At 48.2% G+C, this 20,858-nt stretch overlaps 1 protein-coding gene across 7 annotated transcripts in view; it reads left to right on the forward strand.

Moving 5' to 3' along the window:
* Positions 1-20,858, forward strand: part of GRAMD1B (GRAM domain containing 1B) — a 97,718-nt gene that overhangs the window by 68,861 nt on the left and 7,999 nt on the right. For 4 of the 7 annotated variants that reach the window (XM_086477005.1, XM_086477006.1, XM_086477009.1 and 1 more), the window contains 11 exons: positions 3,392-3,412; positions 11,723-11,807; positions 12,686-12,789; positions 12,945-13,040; positions 13,525-13,605; positions 15,755-15,870; positions 16,366-16,522; positions 17,219-17,408; positions 17,782-17,925; positions 18,601-18,719; positions 20,186-20,328. In XM_086477005.1, the coding sequence (XP_086333131.1) occupies positions 3,392-3,412; positions 11,723-11,807; positions 12,686-12,789; positions 12,945-13,040; positions 13,525-13,605; positions 15,755-15,870; positions 16,366-16,522; positions 17,219-17,408; positions 17,782-17,925; positions 18,601-18,719; positions 20,186-20,328 (1,256 nt within the window). Of the gene's footprint in view, positions 1-3,391; positions 3,413-4,469; positions 4,494-11,704; positions 11,808-12,685; positions 12,790-12,944; positions 13,041-13,524; positions 13,606-15,754; positions 15,871-16,308; positions 16,523-17,218; positions 17,409-17,781; positions 17,926-18,600; positions 18,720-20,185; positions 20,329-20,858 lie in introns of all 7 variants that reach the window. The other 3 variants (XM_086477004.1, XM_086477003.1, XM_086477008.1) reach the window with 3 other exon arrangements.

A 20,858-nucleotide genomic window follows, 5' to 3' on the forward strand; every position in this document is an offset into this window, starting at 1 on the left:
ACAGGCTTTTTCCTTCTATCCGAATAGAATTTCCCTTACTGCAGCTTATGACTGTTGCACCTTGTCCTTGCCATGTGCGATTATGAGAAGAGTTTGGCTGTGTCTTCTCATTTACCCCTCCCATTGGATGGTATAATCCCCCTTTAGGTAGTAGGTCATGAAATGATGGCCGTTTTGGACTGGGGTGTGAGGGATTTGGGAATAAATTTCATTGATTTCTTTGAGTTATTTGGCCATGGGCATTTAGAAGCCAGGTGAACAGCGTACATTTTGGAAGTGTACAGGTCAGGAGAAGGGGCTCTGGAATCCGTTCTGAGCTCTGCCCTCATCCTGGTTCTGTGCTGCTCTTTCCCCAGTTGTAAAATGGTCTTAGGGATACTTCTAGAGCTCTGTGGCATGTTATTCACTTGGCAAAAGATTTCCGTTCCCCTGGAAGTAACAGTATGTAGGAGTGAGTTGTGATCCTGCTCCCAGTAATACTGAAAGGTGGAAACTTCTGTCGGCATCAAGTTAGCAGGCTGAGCTTCATATGCGTGACCCACTGCTTCCCATCTGCACTGTAAAGCTGTAATCTTCCATAGCAGTATATGCAAATACGAGATCATTAACCCATGAAGATGGAGAGGCAACGCTATATTAATTAAAGGCTCAGAGAAAATGCCACATTTTTCACCTTCCTCAAGTTCTCCTAAGTTCTTCCTGGTTACACCCACCATGTAACTGTGTGCAAATCAGTTACATCTTTTCCACTTCTTTGTGCAACTCCATTCCTCTGTTATTTATTTGCTCTTTTCAGTTCTAATGCTTATGGTTTCTTTTTCCAGTATGACAGACTTAACCTGCTCAAAGTAAGAATATGTTTTTCCTTTTTCTTTCTTTTTCCCCCTCCGTTATACTGTCTCTTGATTTTCACAGTTCGCATCCCCCTATATTCTGACTCTTAGCAAGGTAAAAAAAAAAAAAAAGGTAAATAAAATTGAAGATCGATTTAAGGATTCAGATAGCCTCCCTTCTCTTTGGACTTCCTGTAGTCTGTTCTACCTGCAAAAGAGGGGTCTGGGGAAGGAATCTCCTCATGCTTAGCACACCTGGTGGAGGCAAAAGATGAGGCTTGGATGTCAGTGTAAGCGTGTGGAAGAGCTTAAGAAAGGAGGAGCTGCAGAGCTCCTTTACGGAGGAAATTCATATGCGAGGGGGGGGGAAGGAAAAGAGTTACTGCAATTAACGCAGCAGAGGGAAATGAAATCCTGTTGCAGTGTGCTGACACCACAACATGTGCACCCTGATTTAGAAGACTCAGTGACAGCAGTGTCTCTGTTTTGTCTATGCCAATTATAGTTTGATAATGATTTTTTTTCCCCAGGAATTTCCATATTATGCCTTTTGCTCATTAAGGCAGACAGATGGCAAAACAAATCTGCAGGAAAATCACTCCATCTTAGACTCTGTGCTCCTGAGGACAAGGTGGTGTGTACGTGGATTAAGATTAATTCCACTGATTTTTTTTTAGTATAGGCTGAATTGCATAAGGCCTTTTTCCATGTCCTACTTACAGAGAAGGATGACTTCAACCAGACCTTTATGAATGGAGGGTGTGGCCAAGTATGGAAAAGTGTAGGAATAAGAGGAAATTCCTCTGGTTAGCTGATGAGCCATACTCTGTGTTCAGTTCTTCAGTTCATATCCTTTCACCAGGTATTGGGGAAAGGCCTTAGGGGCATTCCTCTTTAGATCAGACTTCATATTTTGGCCTGTGGCATATACTGTGTTACTGTGGGGTTTTTCATTAGAGACCAGTGCAGCGAAACTGGCAGAAATGCCCAGGGTTGCAAGGCATCTTTCAGAAATGTTGATTCCGTGAATGAGATCCAGATGCCAGTAAGGTTGTCTACTGGAGTGGCATATAGGGAGCATTGGAAATGGAAACTGGGGAGGCCTAGGGAAAGAACAATGTAAGCAACTCCATGTCTTCATAGAAACCTCTGGTCCGATCTGATCTCATTAACACTTTGCGCTTACTTTCCTGTGGTAAACATCCCGTACGTCGTTGGTCCTGTTGTGGGCTATGCCAGCGCAGGTGGTTTCTGTGTTTCTGTGAATATGAACTTGACTCTCTGAGTGAAACTGCCCCAGGCTCTGTGACAAGTCGCAGAACAGTCTGTTTTCCTTCATATTCCAAACTGGGTATAAAGCTGTGAAAAATACTCCCAGTCCAAGGTCAGAAGCAAGATGACTTCAAAGAAAGAAATGCAGTGAAATGTTGCTTCTGTCCTTGTCTGTTAGACTCAGCTCCCCCAAGTGTAATGTGGACCTGCCATTGCTGGTTGGGAGAGGGGCACGGGCACAGCTGCGTGGCTGTTGACACACAACGTGCCTGGCAATGCGTACTGGTAGCTGACCACTGTTACTGGTGAAAGGCTACAGTGCCCCCCAGCTTTATTGCCCTGAGGTGAATCCACCCTAAAATGGGGGATGCCTGTACTTTCTGTCAGTTCTGCTCAGTGTCCAGACAGCGGAAAGCCAGCCTGACTGGAGTGGGAATGTGAAGCTTATTTCTTCCTCTCTCTGTGCCGATAAATCTCACCTCCAGCTGAAAACTGCTAAGCAGGACTTTCCAAGCTGAGCTAGGTTTTTCATACACTGTAACGTGGCATGTGGCCTGTCCTCTCAAACCATCTGATAAGGACAAAAAAAAATAATCACGTGTGCAGATGATGCAAAACGCTGTGCACTGAAATTCTGAAAAAAAAAAAACAACCCCAAACCAAAACCAAAACCAAAGAAAACCCCCAGCCTCCCCCTCTCCCCCCTTAGCTTTTCTAGTGTTGTTCTTCAGCGATTTCCCCGTCTCTGTACGTGTCTCTCTTTTAAAATGTAAAATATTACTGAAAGTTTTGCCTGATGGCTTTTGTGAGTAAAATTGGGTCCCTGCCTCCTGGTAGTTCTTCGAGGGCTCATTTGCACAGGATCCCTTCAGCGCAATGCGATTTTTGCAGCCTAGCCAGCAGACGTGGAAGAATGAAGCCTCTGAAAGAACTGACTGGCAGTGGTTATGACCAGCTCCTCTGTTGCTAGTGGGCGCCGCTGTTGTGCAAAAATGGTCACGGCATGTGCGCGAGTCTGTGTGTGTGTGCGTGCATGTGGACAGGCACACGTCAGCCCGAATCGTTCCCTGTTATGGGCTTGTGCTTCGGGATTTGTTCTTTGTTCCTGTAACTGGAAGTCACTGTGTTAGACCACGCTGTGAAATCCGTTGAAATCTTCCGTCTAATCCCACTTTCACTTCACTAATTATACAAATCAGATTGGACCTAGTTTCTCTGTCCATCTTTCTTTTTGATCCTAAGATCTCTGTGCTAACTAATGCTTCTCTTTTATTTTGTCCTTACAGAAAAGCCAGAGTTGGTATAATGTAAGTACTCCAGTTTCTCTTGTCCCTGGGTGAATGCGGGCTGGGTTACCTGGGTGGGAGGGAAGGTGCAAAGGGGCTTTGCAGTGGCGCTGGGGCATACTGACCATTTCCAAAAAGAGGAGGCGGAAATGGCTCAGAGCTGGCAAAGGAGGACTGACATCCTGAAGGAAAGGATGCCAGAGATCGAGAGCAGAAGCTATGTCTTTTCACTCTTCTGATGACCTCCACGTCCTGTACCTTCCGGTTTCCCCGCAGAGTTGGTCTTGTGGTGGTGACAAACAGAGCTGCCACTGTGCAAACCCTTTGCATCTCTTAGGGTGGTGTGGGGCGAGAGAGGAATTATTTTCTGTTGACCTCACAGAAACACAAACCGTCCTTTGCTTCTGCCTTGATCTTGTTTTTGTTCCGCGAGCACGAGTGGCAGGGGTTTTGGTGCGAAGCTGGTGGTGCAAGTTTCCACAATCGGTGTCACTTTTGCACGGTCGAACCCCCACCCCTCGAGCGCTCTACAGTAGATACCAGCAGTACCGTGATTTCGTAGGCAAACGCAGCAGCCATTTCACGTTCAGCAGCAGTTCCTACCTTCCTGTAGCCCAAGACATTAGAACCAGTGATTTTGGCTGGTACAGCGTGGTCAGATCGGACAGAGCCACGAGAGGCAGACGGACTTACTTGCTGTATATAATCAGCACCAGGATAGTAGGAAGGACAGGAAAAGAAGCGAAGCAGAGAGAAGCATAGAGGCAATGGCATTAAGAACGAAGAATAAACCACGGTAGGCCAAACTGGTGGAGAAGCGGCAGAGAAAGGAAAGAGGAGCGAGGCAGTTTGGGCAGATGCACAGGCCCAACCAGGCTGCTGCAAAAATGTGAATCTGTGGCCGCGGCTAAAGGTGACTTTTAGCTATTATGCCAGAGCTGCTTCTGACTGTAGCTGCTGAGACTCATACCCTGCTGCCTGATGCTTTGCTGTGGTCTGCTTCTGTGGGTCTCTTGTGTTTTCATGTCCTCTCTATCTTATCTTTCTGTTCTCTTGTTTTTCCTCCATATATTTTCAGCATGAGAGACAGTACATCCGGAGAGTAAGCACTGGCCGCATTTTTTGTGCTTTCCCCCCCTGATTATTTTCCTTTAGAAAACCAAACCAAACCAAACCATGTCCTAGTTTGTAGAGACATTCTGGCCAGATAAAAGCAGCAATGTGGAAATACGGGTGGGCCGCAAACTCCAGCAAATCAGTCAATCCTACTCGGCAGTATTATTACCAATAAAAATTTACTAATGCATCTCCTTGATAGAGCGTCCCTTCTTTGCCAGCTCCTTCCAGATGGGACTTTTCTGGTGTTTGGACCATCATGGTTCTGCTATTTCTCTCGTGACCAAGAGCAGCTCTAGAAATGAGTCTGTGGAGGCTGCCCCTTCACGAGGCCTTACAATTTCCTTTACTCAATTTCCCCCGCTTTCATTTAAAAAGATAAACTTCACTATGCTCAGAACAAACATGCTCCGTGTTGTTCTTTGTGCCAGTTCAGTAGTCCCGGGTTCCAGGCACTGTACAAACAGAAACCAAAAATATAGTCCTTGCCTGAAAGAGCACATGGTCTTCAAAGATCCCCAGAGCATTGGTGGTCAGAACGCCAGTTTTCTAAAATGACTTCAGTTTTTGCTGCTTTTCACTGGTCCTTTTGTCCTTGTAGCACTGTATCCGTCTTCCTTTTCCCTCTCTGGATCCCTTTTTCCTCTACTTTTTCCTTAAGATGCTACCTACTTCTCTCAGCATGTGTGTTCTCCTTTTGATCCTACCAGTGCTTTTTGGGATTTACATCCCTACCAGATTGAGAAGTGGGAGAAAAGGGTTGAACCAAGGTCATGGATTGGTTTGGCAGACCTGCCCTTTTTTTTGGTCTGGGTGTGCTTTCTCTGCTTTGCTTTCCAGAGGACAAATGCAAACTGGTCCGGGTGCACTGTGAAATTTAGAAGAGAACACCAGTTTGAGAATGAATATACTCAACCTTACAGCGTTTGCTTTGTGTTGATGTCCTCGTGGTGGAAGAGCAGACCATCACTGGTTTGGCTGAGCTCCCTAGCAGTGGAAAAAAAAAAAAGTCTCTGGGGTGTTTCTCATGCCTTTAGTGAGGATCCGCAGACATGGAGACTCTGGTTTAGAAGAGCTGTTATTCTTACGGAGTAAAACTCTGTTGTGGTTTAGGCCCCACCCATGTACGGTTAACCATCAGGATGTGGTTTGCACGTGTCTGCTTTGGACTGGTGTGTCTGCATGTTGAAGTATTGTTAAGTGATACATTATTTTTAAAATAATTCAAAAACTTATTTTTTTTAAAAAAATAATAGACCTCAAAACCAAACTTTCTCTGTAATTTTGTTTACTTACTCGGTAGACCTGGTGTGCTTAGAGAGGTGGGAAATTCGTGTTTCACTTCCCTAATGACATGAAGGAGGAGGTTGCACTGGCTGTGAGGGTGGCAGGAACTCCACAATTTGGTAGAAGGAAGTTATCACCCAGCAGACCTCATTAGAATTAGAGACAAACTGGAGATACTGTGCTGCCAAGGGTAAAGGCTACCTCCTTGTTGTTCTCTCTGGGCTTTCGGTGAAGGGCCCCGTTTCAGAGCATGGAGGAGCTCTCAGTTTTTGTGTCGTGAGGTCTGTGTGCAGTTGAGGCACGAAACCTAGAAAGTCTGCCATGTTTTTTTCTGCCTGCTTCTCTCTCAGTTGGACTGTTGATCCTTCTGCTTCCCTGACTGTTCCTAAATTAGGGTGTATGTCTCCAATTTTCTGCAGCATTTCTAGCTGCCACTCTATATAGCGAGGCTTGCTTCTGTAAATTGCCTCTTGTAGTCCCTGTGCTGGTAGACACCAGGCATCAGGAGAATCTATCGAGCATACTGCTGGAGAAGAGAATTACGATGATCTTAAAAAGTTAAGGCAAACACAGTTGACACCAGGGAAGAGGTGAGATTTGTGTCTGTGCGTGAGGTTTTTGGTTTACTATTTAGATCCCAAGGTCTGCCCTACTCTGTACTCCTTTCCATGCCTTTCTCCTGCATACTCTTTTGCAACTATGCTTGAATTTTTTTTTTCTTACAGCTTCTCCCTATAGCTGACCTGCACCACCTAGGTGCAGGATAGCCCTAGAATGGTTAGGGGGGGGGGGGGGGGAATTTGCATTGAAATGACACTAATTGTTGGGTATTCTTAAATACTACTAGAAGCATTTTCTGTCCTAGTAAGTCTAAAAAGATCAACAGGAGCACAGTGCTACCTACTTGTCTTTGGGAGAGCAAAGTCTGCACTGAGGATTGCACGGAGTGGGCCAGGAGCCCTGCACCTGCAGTTCTGCAAACAAATGCTGTGCACACAGAGCGACTTCCAGCTTGGCTATTTTGCGAGAGGCAAAAGTCTCAAAAATAAATCCAGTCAAATGCAAGCGGGTAGCCATGTAAGGGAGAGAGCCCTAGGTTTTCTTTTGGGAAAACTGCGGCAAAAGCCTAGAGGTTAGGAGGTGGCTGAGAATCCATGGTGGACCGTGATTCTGCGAAGGGCCTTTCTTTATGGAGACCTCTGAGCAGCGCTTGCAGCTTGAGAGCAACGTCAAGCGATCACAAGACTGAACACCATAAGAAATCGGCCTTTGCTGGTCTCGGTGTGCTGTCTTGTCTTCTTGCAGTGTCCTCTTGGAGACCTCGTAGATACCAGAGTGGAGGAAAGAGTAAAATGGTCCCTATAAAGACAGAGAGAAATTGTGCATCATTTTAGGGAAAACATCAGAAACAGCTTTCCAATGGGTGGCAGCCTGAGTCTGACTCGGCAGCAGCAATCCTGTAAATGGGGTTTATTGCAAAAATCCAGGCCCGATGATGGGTTAGCAAGGTATTGAACAAAGAGCCTTTTTTCTCTGTAAATCAGTGCAAACATCTTTTAAGTTCCAGTAACTATTTTGTCAGACTATTTCTGGAGCAGTGTTAACTCATTGTCTTTTTCATCCCTTCAGATCTTCCATGATTTTACATGTATGGATTACCAGGCCTAGCACTGTTACTGTGGTGTGGTGGCGCTAAGTTAGAAGTGAGGTGCAAGCTTATGTGATGGTGAACTCAAATCCACTTTCCACCCCAAGTGACCAGTGATTACTTTGAAGCTTCTTCCTCTGCTGTTCATTGACTTTTAAAAGGGAAAGAAAAAAAAAAAAAAAGAATCAGGAAAAAGACGTGAGAGACCAGACCGGGTTTGGAAGAAATGCTGTGGGACAGGTGGCCAATTTCTTTGCTGGCATGAATCAGCATAGCAGTCCTGCTGTCAGTGGGCTTTAAACTCTCCCACACAAGCAGGGACTCTATTCTGTTCTTTCCCAGTAGTTTTCCTGTTCTGTCCAGAAGCAACGCAAATCTTCCTTAAAGAGTTAAGAGCAAGTCCATCAGTCACGCAAATCGGATGAGATTTTCCTTCTCCTTTTTCTCTCTGCCTCTTGCCATCTCTCCTTCTCACCCGTTCTCTGTGACATGTGCTGTACAAGACTATGGCCATGTACAAGACTATACGGTTCCATGATACCCTTCTCAGTTCTTGTGTTGTCAGACTTCGCTGTGCTGTCCCATCCCCCAGCAACAGTTGCTTTCAGTTTCCTGTCAGAGGGTTTGTTTGTGTATTAACAGGGAGATCCTACCATGGGGAGTCACCCTTTTCTCCACGTTTCCCCCACCGAGCCTCTTCCCTCCACCCGCCGCAGTGCCATCCTGTCCCATCTCTCTCTGTTTGCAGTAGAGTTAATGTTTGCTGTCTCCACCTCCAGGTTAGCTCTTCCGATCACTTGTGCCATTCATCTCTGCAAAGGGAGGTGGGTGGCTGTGTAAACAGAAGCATCCTGGTGGGTTTTTTTTTTTTTTTTGGAAGTAATCCCATAAGCAGTTTGCAGCAAAGAGGGCCATTCAGTAAAGCAATGCAGGTACCTCGCAGGTGTCTGTAATCCTAGTTCTTTGTCCTTTCCAGGCTACAGAAATTTTGCTTATCGTTCCCTCGCCTTGGGGTGGCAGATGAATGTACTGCTTCCTTCTAACAGGGCTAAGCGGAGAGGCCTGTGTGCTGTCTTATCACCAGCAAAGGTTTTGTGGGTGCATCCGAACAAACAAAGCGCTTGTCAGTTCTGCCAGTCAGTGAGAAAACTGCAGTCCCTGGACCTGGAACGGAACAGTGGCTTTGCAGAGGCTTGGATGGTTGCTTGGTTGGGTTTTTTTTTTTTTTTTTGTTTGGTTGGGTTTTTGGTGGAGTTTTTGGGGTTTTTTTTGGTTGGGGTTTTTTTTTGAGATCTGTGTGCCCAGTTTGTTAGGAAGAGCGAGGACTTTACTTCAGTTCCGCAGACTCGGCATCATGGCTGAGCAGCGCTGGTGTGGACATTTACCTGTGCATTTCTACGCTTGAGCAGAGAGATGGAGAGGCTGGGGGCGAAGGGCCGAGGGATACGGGGAGTTCCAGCTCTCCAAGCAGTCTTCTTGGGACCTGCAGGGAGTTCCTTTGCTGGAGCCTGAAGGAAGCCCTTGCCCTTCATTTCCAAAGTGATCTGACTAATGAAGGAAACCTAGAAAGTGCTTTTTGGGGGCGCTCAGAGATACATACAGGAGTAGCGGAGCCCTTGAGATTTCTGACTGTGTGGGTCTCACATGGCTGACTTCTCATGGCTGTATTCTTTAGACTGGTCTCTCCTTACTCCCCTTGCGCCTCCCCCCAGCACAGTCTGTCCAGCAACTTTCCATTACAGGAAACATCTGCTGGGAGGCAGGGCTGAGCCTGGGTTACTGCAGGGCATTGGCCAACAGAATTACCCAGCTACAGTAACTTAAAGCATGTGCAAGTCATTTTGCTGTCTTCCCCACCCGCTCCTTCCATGAGAAACATTAACAAGGACTGAAGCTGCCTTTCAGAGCAGAGAGGGACTAAAGAGGAGAGCCTGAGACAGACTCTGAAGGAATAATAATAACTGTTTTTCTGGTTTCAAAGGGGGAAAAAAAACCCAGCTGAAGTCTCTGAGCTGTTCACCGTCCTGTTCAGTCCTGGAGACCACGGCTAGATCTGTGAATTACAGCTGGTCCGGTGGGGTCCTGGTGGTCGGAGCTGTTGCAGTTGCCAGCTCTGGCAGTCCGGGGCATCGGGCCTCGGTCGGGAGTTGCAGATGCCTTGCACAGACCTGCCCGGGACGGCTCGGGCTGTCGGCACTTTTGCGGTGCTCCTTTAAAAGGATGCCCACAGCAAGAAGCTGGTGCGACTGGAGCAGAAGAGCACAAAGGTTGCCTGCCAGCCCACTTACCCTAATGAGCCACTTTTCCAATGTCCTCTGGAGGGCAGATCCTAGGGCAGACGACCTGAACGTGAGCAGGAAAGTAGGGGAAGGCACGTAAACTCCTGCCAAGCTGCTGTATCTCTTTCGACTTTGAATCTAAACAAGAAGCGGTGACGGCAGGAACAGGAAAAGCAGAGTTTGACTGAGAACACGGGGAGCTGTGCGAGTACTGAGGGAACGCTATGGATTCCTTGCTGGAGTGTGGGGCTCTGTGGGATCTTGTGCTGGATCAAGAACTGCCATGTCTGTTGTGGGACCTGGAGGGGCTAGTCGACTTACCGCAAGAAAATGTCAGCTGTGGATCAGATGAAATTCCAGCTGTGAGTGTCTCTAAAGGGAACTATTTGTCACTGTAACAGAAGTTCTGGTGCTAAGCAGAAGCGTCTGTTGTAGTACAGGCTCTAGACAGGTCAGAACATCCCTTACTGCGGGGAAGGACATGTTCTCCTCGTGGGAACTGTACTGCTGCGTTGGGTCGTTGAACCCAAAGCTCAGAGCTGGTTATAATCTCTGTTCCCTCCTCCTTTCCCACCCTGTCTGCTTGCCCCAGGAAATCTTGGGCTTGGGCTCTTGCTGGAGCCCATCTCTGACCCAAGATCTTTACCAGATGTTGAGGCTAGAAGTTTGGTAAGTAAAATTCATATTTCTGTCATCTGCTGGTTAGCAGATTTTATTCAGAAGTCAGATACTTTCCTTCGGGCCCATGGGACTGGAGCAAATGCCTGAAGTGCTGAGCTGGTGTTATAAAATACTGTTTCTAGTTCATGGAATTGGTGTGAGGAAGAGGGAATGCTTTTGGGGGGGAAAGGGGGTTGTCTGTGTTGCCGCCTTTGATTTGACAGCATTTGACAATTTCGTAAGGCTAGTGCTAAATAAGCTTCTCCCACCCCTGCAACCCCACCAACACCATTCTCAAACAGAAGCTACCTTCTGTAATCACTTTGATTTTTGGGGCCCTTGCTGGGAGGCTCTGAGGCGTGCCCACCTTTCTGCTTTGGGCGGTTTGTATTGCGGAGCTGGAAGAAGTAGGAGAGGGTTGTTGAGAGCAAATGGAGATAGGGAGGGGAGGGATTGTGCCCCAGGTTGCTTCGCCTTCCTTCGCCTTCCTTACGTTTGTGGGGGAAAGAACATCACAGGTTAGATGGGAGATACGGGCCTCCTGAATTTGCACCTACTTCTGTTTCAGTGAACTTTGCCTTCAAAAGATGTTCTGGCTGTTCCGAGCAGCTGTCAGCATGGGCACGTTGTGCGGGAGGTGGTCTGACGTGGAAGAGTCACGTTATAGTATAGTGAACACCAGAGAAGCCAACTCCCGGTCTCCCTCCAGCCAACAGCACCAGTTTCCTCAGGCCTTCCATGAGGCTTATTCTGCAGAATAAGCGCAAAACACGGTCGAGTCCCTGCGAGAGCCTCTTCCGAGCCGCACAAAAGCATTCTCACTATACCAGCGGCTAGTTATGTGTTCGCTGACTGCCCGGTGGAGCACTTGATGGGAGAGGAACCGGGATGTCATTCAGGTTCTTCTGGCAGGGCTACAGCCGTACTACAGTGCCTCTTCTCTGGGTTTGCTGCACTATTCCTGGGAGAGCTGGGGATTGGTGGCTGACTGATGCGTTGCAAACAGAACATGTGTCACACCTCGTACAGTCTAGGATTGCAGGAAAAGAGATTTCTCCTGCAGCCACAGCTTCCATGTGGTTCCGTTTTGCTAGCTAGCAGATAGGGGTGTAGCCCTTCTACTCTGTACTCGCTCTTCCAAGTCAGGTTCTCTTCTTCTCACTTAATGCGCTAAATCCCAAATCCTCCCATCTGTGTGTCTGCTGTGATGGGAGCTCCTAGCCTCATGCTTTGTAAGTGTATCTGATCCCCTTCTCCTTACCAAGGTGTCCCTCTTTTCCCGCTCCATTTCTCTGTATTCATGCCTGCCCCTCTCTTTAACAGGCGCTCTGTTATTTGCAGGTGTTGAGTCCAACGTACAAACAACGGAATGAAGATTTCAGGAAACTCTTCAAACAGCTTCCTGACACGGAGCGCCTCATTGTAGGTAAGGTCTGCCCCTTGGTGCAGTGCTCTGTCGTGCTGGCCCGTGGTTTGGGGAGGAAATCCACCACACGTGCATGCAGCTTTTTTGTTCTTCGAGGAGATTGTCACCAAGGAACAAGCCCATCGTCTCTTTCTTGGGCACAGTTGGAACCCCTCCTCACCATTTCTAATGGGTTTCATTGGGTTTGCTTCAGGGAGGGCAGTGCTGATACGTATCACTTACGGCTCATTTCCCTCGTGATTTGAGGAGCCTGTTTTCCTCCACAGTGCTCCCCCAAGCCTGACAGTGTGTTAGTGTTTGAGCTCTTACCTCATTTGGTCAGGGTGGCATGTCTCAACGTGCGTACCGCTGAACTTCCCTCGATGCTCCCTACTTACACATGACTGCCCTTCCCGTGTCCATTTAGGCTTTGGCCGTGCAGCTGATTAGTGACTGCCTAGTGCACTGCATCTGTTCTTTTATCTTATGTAACTGGTGAGCTCATACCATGTCTCGTACTGTTGAAAGATGCACGTCCTAGCAGAGGAATAGAAATTGTTTAGGATGCTTAAACTGGGAGAGAAATGAACGATGGCTCTAGAAAGTGAAAAGGGAAAGACAGGTTAAAATCTGGAAATAGCACATAGGAAGCTACAGAATGCCCAGCTAATAAAGCAAGATTATCAGTCAGTAAGAGAGGTTGTCTGTGACGTGCCCTTGGGAGGAATCATAACCTACTGGACAGAGCAGCAGCTGTGGCTCAGTTCCTTCTGGCTCTGCCTTTGACTTTCTGCAGGATCGTGTTGAGTAACTTCTTCTCTTGATGGTGCTGCTTGTCCTCAGCTTCAGGCTGTCTTGGTTTTGGTATTCCTAAAATATCGTCTGTTGTCCACCCACAGATTACTCATGTGCGCTACAAAGAGACATTCTCCTGCAGGGCCGCCTCTACCTCTCTGAAAACTGGATCTGCTTTTACAGCAACATCTTCCGTTGGGAGACACTGGTAAGGCTGTCAGGCTGCCGCATCGAGCATGTGTTTTATGTCAGCATATTTGCTGACGTTGCTTTGAAAGCCCTCTTTCCATTGTCTTTCTCATCAGTGTCTCTCTTTCTGTGTTCTTTTTCTGCCTTCCCCTTTCTGCATGGCTCTGACTGTAGCTGACAGTCCGCTTGAAGGATATCTGCTCGATGACCAAGGAAAAAACAGCACGGCTCATTCCTAATGCCATCCAAGTTTGCACTGACACTGAAAAGGTACATCCTTGGAGCCTCCGCCTCTGGGGCCACCCCTGATGGCTGGCAGGGGCAGGGCAATAGAAGTGCGTTGGGGGATTTTTCCAAACCGACTGCTTGTGCTACCTGGGGCCTGGGAGGAAGCACCAAGGGAAGAGGGCTGGGTGCAGAGCTTCTGCAGACCTTGGGCTGAGGTCGGAATGCACGTAGCTCCTACGTGGGGTGTGGGACTAGGTAGAAGGTCCGGGTGATATAGTAGCACATTGCTAAGGGAACTGTTTCTGTGCTCAGACTCGCTCCCTTGGGTGAGAGACACTCAGCCTCTCTTCGTGAGGCCTCCGCGAGCTTCCGTCTGTGCCCGCGAATGGAGCAGCTGTGCTGTATGGCTTGCTCAGCCCTGCTGTGAGCTATAGCTGGAAAGTGATCCAGACAGGCTTGTCTCTTCTCCTCCCCTTTTTTTGGGCCTTTTCTGAACTGATTTGTCTCTCCATCTCTTTCCATTCAGCACTTTTTTACTTCCTTTGGGGCTCGAGACAGGACGTACATGATGATGTTCAGACTCTGGCAGAATGCTCTCCTTGACAAGGTACAGAGACCAGCACCTCAGTGTTGCTGGGGTGGGATGAAAGGGAGGTGATGAATATATGCAGAAGCATAATACCTGTGGCTAATGTATATGCATAAAAAGACATAGGACAGTAAGCACATGTGTTCAGGCAGAGCAGGTACCTACCTGCAGGTGCAATTCTCTCTTTGTGCATGGAATTCTGCGTACGGACACGTCTTGCACGCACTTTGCCTCTGCTGAGGTGTGGAAGCCTGTGTCTCAGGAAGGAGGTTTTTTGAGGTACATAATTCAAGTGAAACAGCCCAGAAGAAAGCAGTTCAAAACGCCACAGAAATAGCTCACCACATGGGCAAAGCTCTTAGTAAGTCTGCTTCAGAGGCGTAGAGCTCGGGACAGGACAGAAAAAGAGCACGTGGTCAGGGCGTCCCAAAACCGAAGGAGAACAACGGTGGGTGCGGGGTGCGCTGGCTAAAAGGGCTCAGTGGGTTGGATTTTAAAATGAAGCAGGGATGTGCACCTGCTATACCAGAGGCTCCATCCATCCATCCTATGTTTGATCTGAGTATCTGTTTCACAGTCCATTGAGTATTTCTGGCCTCACTGCGGGCGTAAGACTCGTGAACTGACGTTACAGTGCTACCAGCGTTTTGAGATATTCTGGCTTGAGTGCATACCATACTGGAAGGCTGAAGTAATCCAGCACCCAGAATACCCTGTCCTGAAAATTGGAGTAGTATTTAGTATGCGAAAGGATCGCTTTGCTTTGGGCAGCTTGTGCCGTGCTGCTGCCGTATGCTGTAATTTGATCAGCCTTTTGAAGTTCTTAACAACATTCGGTGCCCTTGGTTTCAAAGTCAAAGCAAATGGGAACTGAGGTGTGGAGTGATAAAGACAGGAAACGCTTCCAGAGCTCTTTTTCCAAGTGTAGGATCCATGCCTGGCAGGAGAGAGGGAGAAAGAACCTAGTCCATTTTTCCTGATAAGACATGTGAGTTAGAGGGCTTGTGGGAAGGAAGGTGAAACAGTGTTAGACGTTTTTCTGGATAAAAGTTTCTCATTAGAGGTTTTTCCCCGTGCTTTTTGATTGCTACTTGCAGGAGCTAGATTAAAAATTTCCTGCCTTATCCCATGCAGTAACTATGGGAAGAAGTTCAAGACAGCAGCTCAGAAAAAGTTCACTAGATTTGTTTTCCCTCATTACCAAGAAATCTCTGTCATTGGTCATAAATATCTCATGGGTAAAGCCCCATCTCCTTTCATCCCTGTACCATGTATTTAAATCACAAGTTCTCCTGCCCCGTTTCTTAAGAACCTCAGAATGCAGTCGTATGGAGATCAGCTGACCTGCATCCCTAAAAAGCTGGGCTTTTGTGAACGGTCTTGGTGATTCATTTTCTCTTTTTAATTGGAAGTATATACCAGCTTTTCACAATAGCACCTGGTGAGACAAACTGGTTTTGATTTTAAACTGCAACGGGAAATGTTTTTCTTTGTTGCTGTTTTAAATCATTTTCCCTGCAGCTATAATTCTGTAGGCAGCTTTAATTTATACAAACTTGGAGGGGAAAAAACCTCATAAGGCCTTGGGGTTTGATACAGTAGGAGACATTAAACACAGGCCCAGCAGAAGAGAAGGGGAAAACATGTGGAGGGAAATGCAGGTTTACTGCTTACAGTGGTACCTGCCTGGCATTTTAGTAGCAGGAGATCTCATTTTGTCTGCTGCTCTGGGCGTAGCCTCATCTTGGCTTTCTGATAGTCTTAAGTAACATGAGATTGTGGCATGGAAAGATAACAGAGTCAGATTTTAGGGCACAACCTGGGCTGACGGTGAAGGCCAGTGAAAGGGCCTCCTATTGCTTGGTGGGGGCACTCTCTAAGGCAGCTTGGCCTGGCCGTTCGAGCATACGAACGCCCGCAGCCCTCGGCCAGCGTGGAGCTGGGCCAGCCCACCACTGGCGCGCAGTCCACCTTGTAGCATCGCTGGAATGCAGAAGAGGTGAGCCTGTTGGAAGGCTCTCGCCCTCCCATCGGGGGCTGTGTCAGAATCTCTCACTTCTTCTGTAAGGGCAAGGAATGTAATAGTCCTGTCAAGGTAGTTCCAAAGATTCGTTGTATTTTAGTATTCTCAGGTGAAAATGTATGCTGCTCTCTGTTCCTCTTTTAGCCTCTCTGTCCAAAGGAGCTCTGGCACTTTGTCCACCAGTGCTACGGGAACGAGCTGGGTCTGACGAGTGATGACGAAGACTACGTGCCTCCTGATGATGACTTCAACACAATGGGGTGAGTGAGGACAAGTAAAATCAGCCTGTGATGAAGAAAAGATGGCCCTAGGAGAGAGCAGGAGTCCTGAAATATTGCACACCTCAAACTGCCGCTTGTCCCTGGTGAGAGATTCTGGGTTCTGGCCAGATGTTTGCGCTTACGCGTGTAACATCTAAAAAGCTGAAAGCGTACCATTTCCTCTTGGAAGTCGGTAGGGTCGGAAACGCCCTGCCTCTGTACTTGCCGAGCTAGATGAGCAATTTTGTAAATGCCCAGGCACCCCGGTCGCAAGGCCAGTCAGCGTGTTACAGGGTTAGAGAGCGCTGATGCTCGTCAGTCAGTCTGTGTATAAACATGTCAAAAGTTTGGGCTTGAACTTCCCTGCACTGAGCCATTTCTGCTTCCCGTCAGACTGGAAACTTCATAGAAGTATTCTTACTTGCTCTGTGTGTCCAGTTGTAGCTGTACTGAGAGGGGTAAACATAAAAACCTGTGTTCTCTGTGGCGTCTCAGCTACTGTGAAGAAATCCCCGTGGAAGAGAATGAAGTCAACGACAGCTCCTCAAAAAGCAGCATGGAGGCCAAGCCAGAAGCCAGCCCTCAGCTGCCAAAGAAATCTGTCACTGCCAGCACGTTGACATCTACGGGAAGCAGTGAAGCGCCAGCCTCGGTAAGGGTTCTTCCTCCGCTGCAGTGGGAGCAGTAATCCTTTTCTCTGGGATCCAGCTGGTGGTCCTTGAATGCACGAGGTGACCGTTGACCCTGCCGCTCCTCTTCCGCCGCAGCTCACCTCAGTCCTCGAGTCAGGGATACCTGTGAGCGTAGCATTTGGCCAAGAAAAAGTGGGCCAGGCGTGCCTGTCCTAAAAGTCAGTAAACCGGTACTGTCAGCAGCAAGTGCGTTTGCCTTTCTGTACTTTCAGATGAAAAGAAACGGAGCATTGGAGATAAAAGGGTTATCATTTCTTCTCTGCCTTCAGTTATTCCCTAGGAAACAGTGCGTGCCCTCGTAGTGTTACGGCAGAGCAGACCTTGTTTAGGTGTAACCTCAGATTTTCCTACCTGAATAGGGCTTGTTCAGGAGCAAAACCAGTATTGTTTGTGTGCTTGTCTGAAGAAACAAAAAGCCTTGTGTATGTCCCAAGCTTGAACTGTCTGTGGTTCTTTGAGAGGGGGTGATCTGATGTGTCCACGTGTTTCACAGACACCGTACGGTAGCCCTCCTCCTCTCTCTATTATTTCATTTCCAGACGTGTCGAGGCCAAATGTTCCAAGGTATGAAAATTGGCCCACCGATGTAAAGTTTTCAGAACCCCGATTTCTAGGTGCTCTGATCTTGCCCTCATTAGGCTTTCTCCTTGCTGCAGTTTGATGGAGTGCTACCAGAAGAGGAGGAGGCAGTGGCGGAGAGTCCTGTGGAAAAAGACCTTGGCATTGCAAATATCATGGGGGAGAAGATAGAGATCATTGGCCCAGTGAACTCCCCTTCCCTAGACTTCAATGACAACGAAGACATTCCCACTGAGCTCAGTGACTCGTCAGAGACCCATGATGAAGGTATGTGGGGAAGGGCCATTCCGTTGGTGTTGTTTTCAGCCTTCTCCCGTCCTTTCCGGTCATGGACTGGAGCAGAAATGCTGAATTCCTTTTCTGGAGTTCAGGAGATGCAAAGAATCCCCAGCCTGGGCTGCAGAAGGCGCGTGAGTTGGGCTATTTGGAAGGATGTCTCTAAAATAACCGGTGTAGTTAATTACCCCTTCTGACGTTGCAGCGGTTGTTCTGGGATCAGTGGAGGAAAAGGGTTAGAGGTACTTCCTTTGGGTTTGTTCTTGACAAAGTGAAATACTAAGGTCCTGGTACTGTGAAGGCACAGCCTCTGTTGTTGGCACAGAGGATCATGGCTGGGGCTTGCGGGTCTTCTTCCCCACAGGGGAAGTCCAAGCCTTTTACGAGGATCTGAACGGCCGTCAGTATGTGAACGAAGTGTTCAACTTCAGCGTGGACAAACTGTACGACTTGCTTTTCACGGACTCCCAGTTCCAGAGGGACTTCATGGAACAGCGCCGGTTCTCTGGTAAGCCGCTGGCGGCAAAGCCTGGTCCCTGGCGGCGGCTGTGTTCCCTGCAAGGGGCAGAGGCCTGTACAGAAGGAAGGTCTCGGCACATGCTTTGGAGGCGTGACTTTGCCTGGTGATAGAGGGATCGGGTAGTGCTCTGAGCAGATCTTGGGACAGCTGTAGTCTGTACTGGCAGCGATCAGAGGCAGGTAGAACAAGCCTTGTTTGGCTACCTAGTTTTATTTTCTAAGAGCTGGATCTAGGTTTATGGAAGAAGCAGACTTTTGTTTTTTAACATCAGGCCTGATCCTGTGTTCAAGGCTTAACAGTGTGAGGGAAAAGCTCTTCTGGCTCCACACCAGACACTGGCACGGGCCGTGCAGTCGGTGATGCAAAGAGAGCGTCCCTTGGCATGCTGTAGTGCTCCTTTCCCTGTAACTGTAGGTTTGCTGAGGGAAGTATGTCCCCAGCCTCTCCCCCTTTCCCTGCGCTTGGAAGAGGGGAAGATACTCACATTCAGTACAGGAGACCTTTCTTTCACACTCAGTTGAGCTCTAGTGCTTCTGCAGCCAAGCTTTCCAAGGGGAAGGAAATACTGTCCTGAGCTTGGTTATGTGGTTATGCCTTTCCCTAGGGAACTGACCGGACATCCCTCTCCAGTTACTTGAACAAAGTTTTGTTTTGTCCCCTCAGATATAATCTTTCATCCCTGGAAGAAGGAAGAAAATGGCAATCAGACCAGAGTGATCTTGTATACCATTACCCTCACCAACCCTCTGGCCCCCAAAACTGCCACTGTCACCGAGACACAGGTATGTGAAAGGGGAGCAGGGGTGTAACGCTTTGTAGAAACGGATCTGTGATTGATTTTCTCACCTTGGGCACGCTGCTTTGCATGTTTTCATTCTCCCTATCCGTTTTCCTTGACACATTTTTCTTGTATTAACTTGCTACCTGGGATCACCGCAACTGTGAATAGCTAATCTTACACTCGCTCTGGATTGCATTGCAAGGAAAGGACCGCAGGTTTTCCAGCAAAAGCAGACGAGCTTGCAGACAAGAGGGCGCATTCTAACAACTGTGTGTGTCGCCTGTACTGGTGGTTGTTGAGCTGCGGTCGGTCCAGCAGGTGTTATGCATGTGCAGGGCAAGTCAGATGCTGTCTGGCCAGTCCGTCTCACAGCTCTACATAGAGACGTCCAGGCTTTTTTATTACTGGTGAGGACAATTAGATGACCTGTGTAAAAAGGTAGGACAGGGCAGCGTCTGCAGTGCACTGGGAAGAGCCGGGCTAGCTGTATCTCGTAGGGGCTGCAGCCAGAGGGGGAGGAAAAACCTCCCTCTCTGTCTAGATGCATGTTCAAGTGGCCAAAGGTAAATACTGAGTTAGCTTGAGGGAGTACGAAGAGGGAGCCAAGAAAAGATGGGGTGTCAGAGCATTACGTTTCAGGGAGAGGAGGATCCCAGCGGCAAGGTGTAGCTTGTAAGGATGGGGTGAAGCGTGCTGTTCAGAAGCAAAGGCTGTGTGCAGGGAAGATAAAGAAAAGGGGGGAGCAAAGTGATGGGCAGAGGGAACGGTACGCTTTCAGGCAAGCAGGGACGTTTGGGGTCAACCACTGAGGCACACTTTGCTGGGTCCTTGCTGCAGCAGAGGTAAGTGGACATAGTCTGTAAGAAAAGCCATACTTTTGCATGTGGATCTGCAGTTAACTGTGTCTGTCCCCTTTGTGAGATTTGTTCTGGGGCAGAGAAAGAAGCAGATCAGAAGCGCTTAAAAGAAGTAATTGACATGCTTTTATGGTGTTTAGAAGCGCACAATAATTTATGGTAAATTCCTTAGAATAAGTAATTCCTTAGAAAGGACCTCTGCTCAAAGCAGGGCCACCTCAGATTTTAGATCAGGTTGCTCCCTGACAAGCCAGACATCAGTTTCATAGGAGGTGACACTTGCAAAGGTCCCAAAGAACTGGTCCTCACGTGGCAGTGTACGTAACTACATCTCTGATACAAAATGCTGGAGGTGGAGCTGCTGGAACTGAATGCCCCTTTTGAACTATGCCCTTGGGAAACGTCTGAGTGAAACACTTGGTTTCCTCGAGTATGCCTTCCCTTGAAGGTGAGCTGTTCACAGGAAAACTGCAGAGACGGGGCTTGGGCGTGGGTGTGGTCTCCTACTTGTGGTAGAGCTGTCTCTGTGAAGTGCTGGCGAAGGTGCCAACCTATCGAAGCCGTGTTCTAACCAGACTAATAGTTGCCTTGCATGCTGTCTTTTATGCAGACAATGTACAAAGCCAGCCAAGAAAGCGAGTGCTATGTCATAGATGCAGAGGTGCTAACTCACGACGTCCCCTACCATGATTATTTCTACACCATTAACCGCTACACGTTGACGCGTGTTGCCAGAAACAAAAGCCGACTCAGGTACACTTCTCGTGGGATAAAGCGCTTTACCGATGACCAGAAGTCACTTTTGGGTGGGAGTTCTGCTGTTCGGTGTGTTGGAAGGGGTTGGGGAGAACGTACCCTTAGTTCCTTGTCCTGTTGCCAGAACACTGCTCTCACAAAGAGTTACCGCAGGGGGCAGCTGCCTACAGTGGTGGCATTGAGCAAACAATAGACCTGATGCAGAGGAGTTACAGCTGGGTCAGGGAGAGGATTTACAGACTTTTCTTGCCCCATCTTCGGAAGCAGTGGTTTGCAGGGCCGGTTGTCACACGCGATCAGCTACGTGTGATAAGCAACAGGACATGCTTCCAGGGACTGTGCCTCGTGAGACACGCCTCGGGGGGGACAAGCAGAGGAATTTGGTACCAGGCAAAGCTACAGGCTTTCGTGTTTGACTTCGATAAGTAATCTAGATGTCTGCCTGCCGCGTGGCCCAAGGTCTCGGGGGTCTTCCTGGCGGAGGCTCTCTTGAGGCCTTCCTGCCGCTGCCTTTGGAAGGACTTCTC

Source organism: Leptosomus discolor, chromosome 22 (assembly GCF_034619465.1).
Source record: "Leptosomus discolor isolate bLepDis1 chromosome 22, bLepDis1.hap2, whole genome shotgun sequence".
In the NCBI taxonomy this organism is placed as follows: Eukaryota; Metazoa; Chordata; class Aves; order Leptosomiformes; family Leptosomidae; genus Leptosomus; species Leptosomus discolor.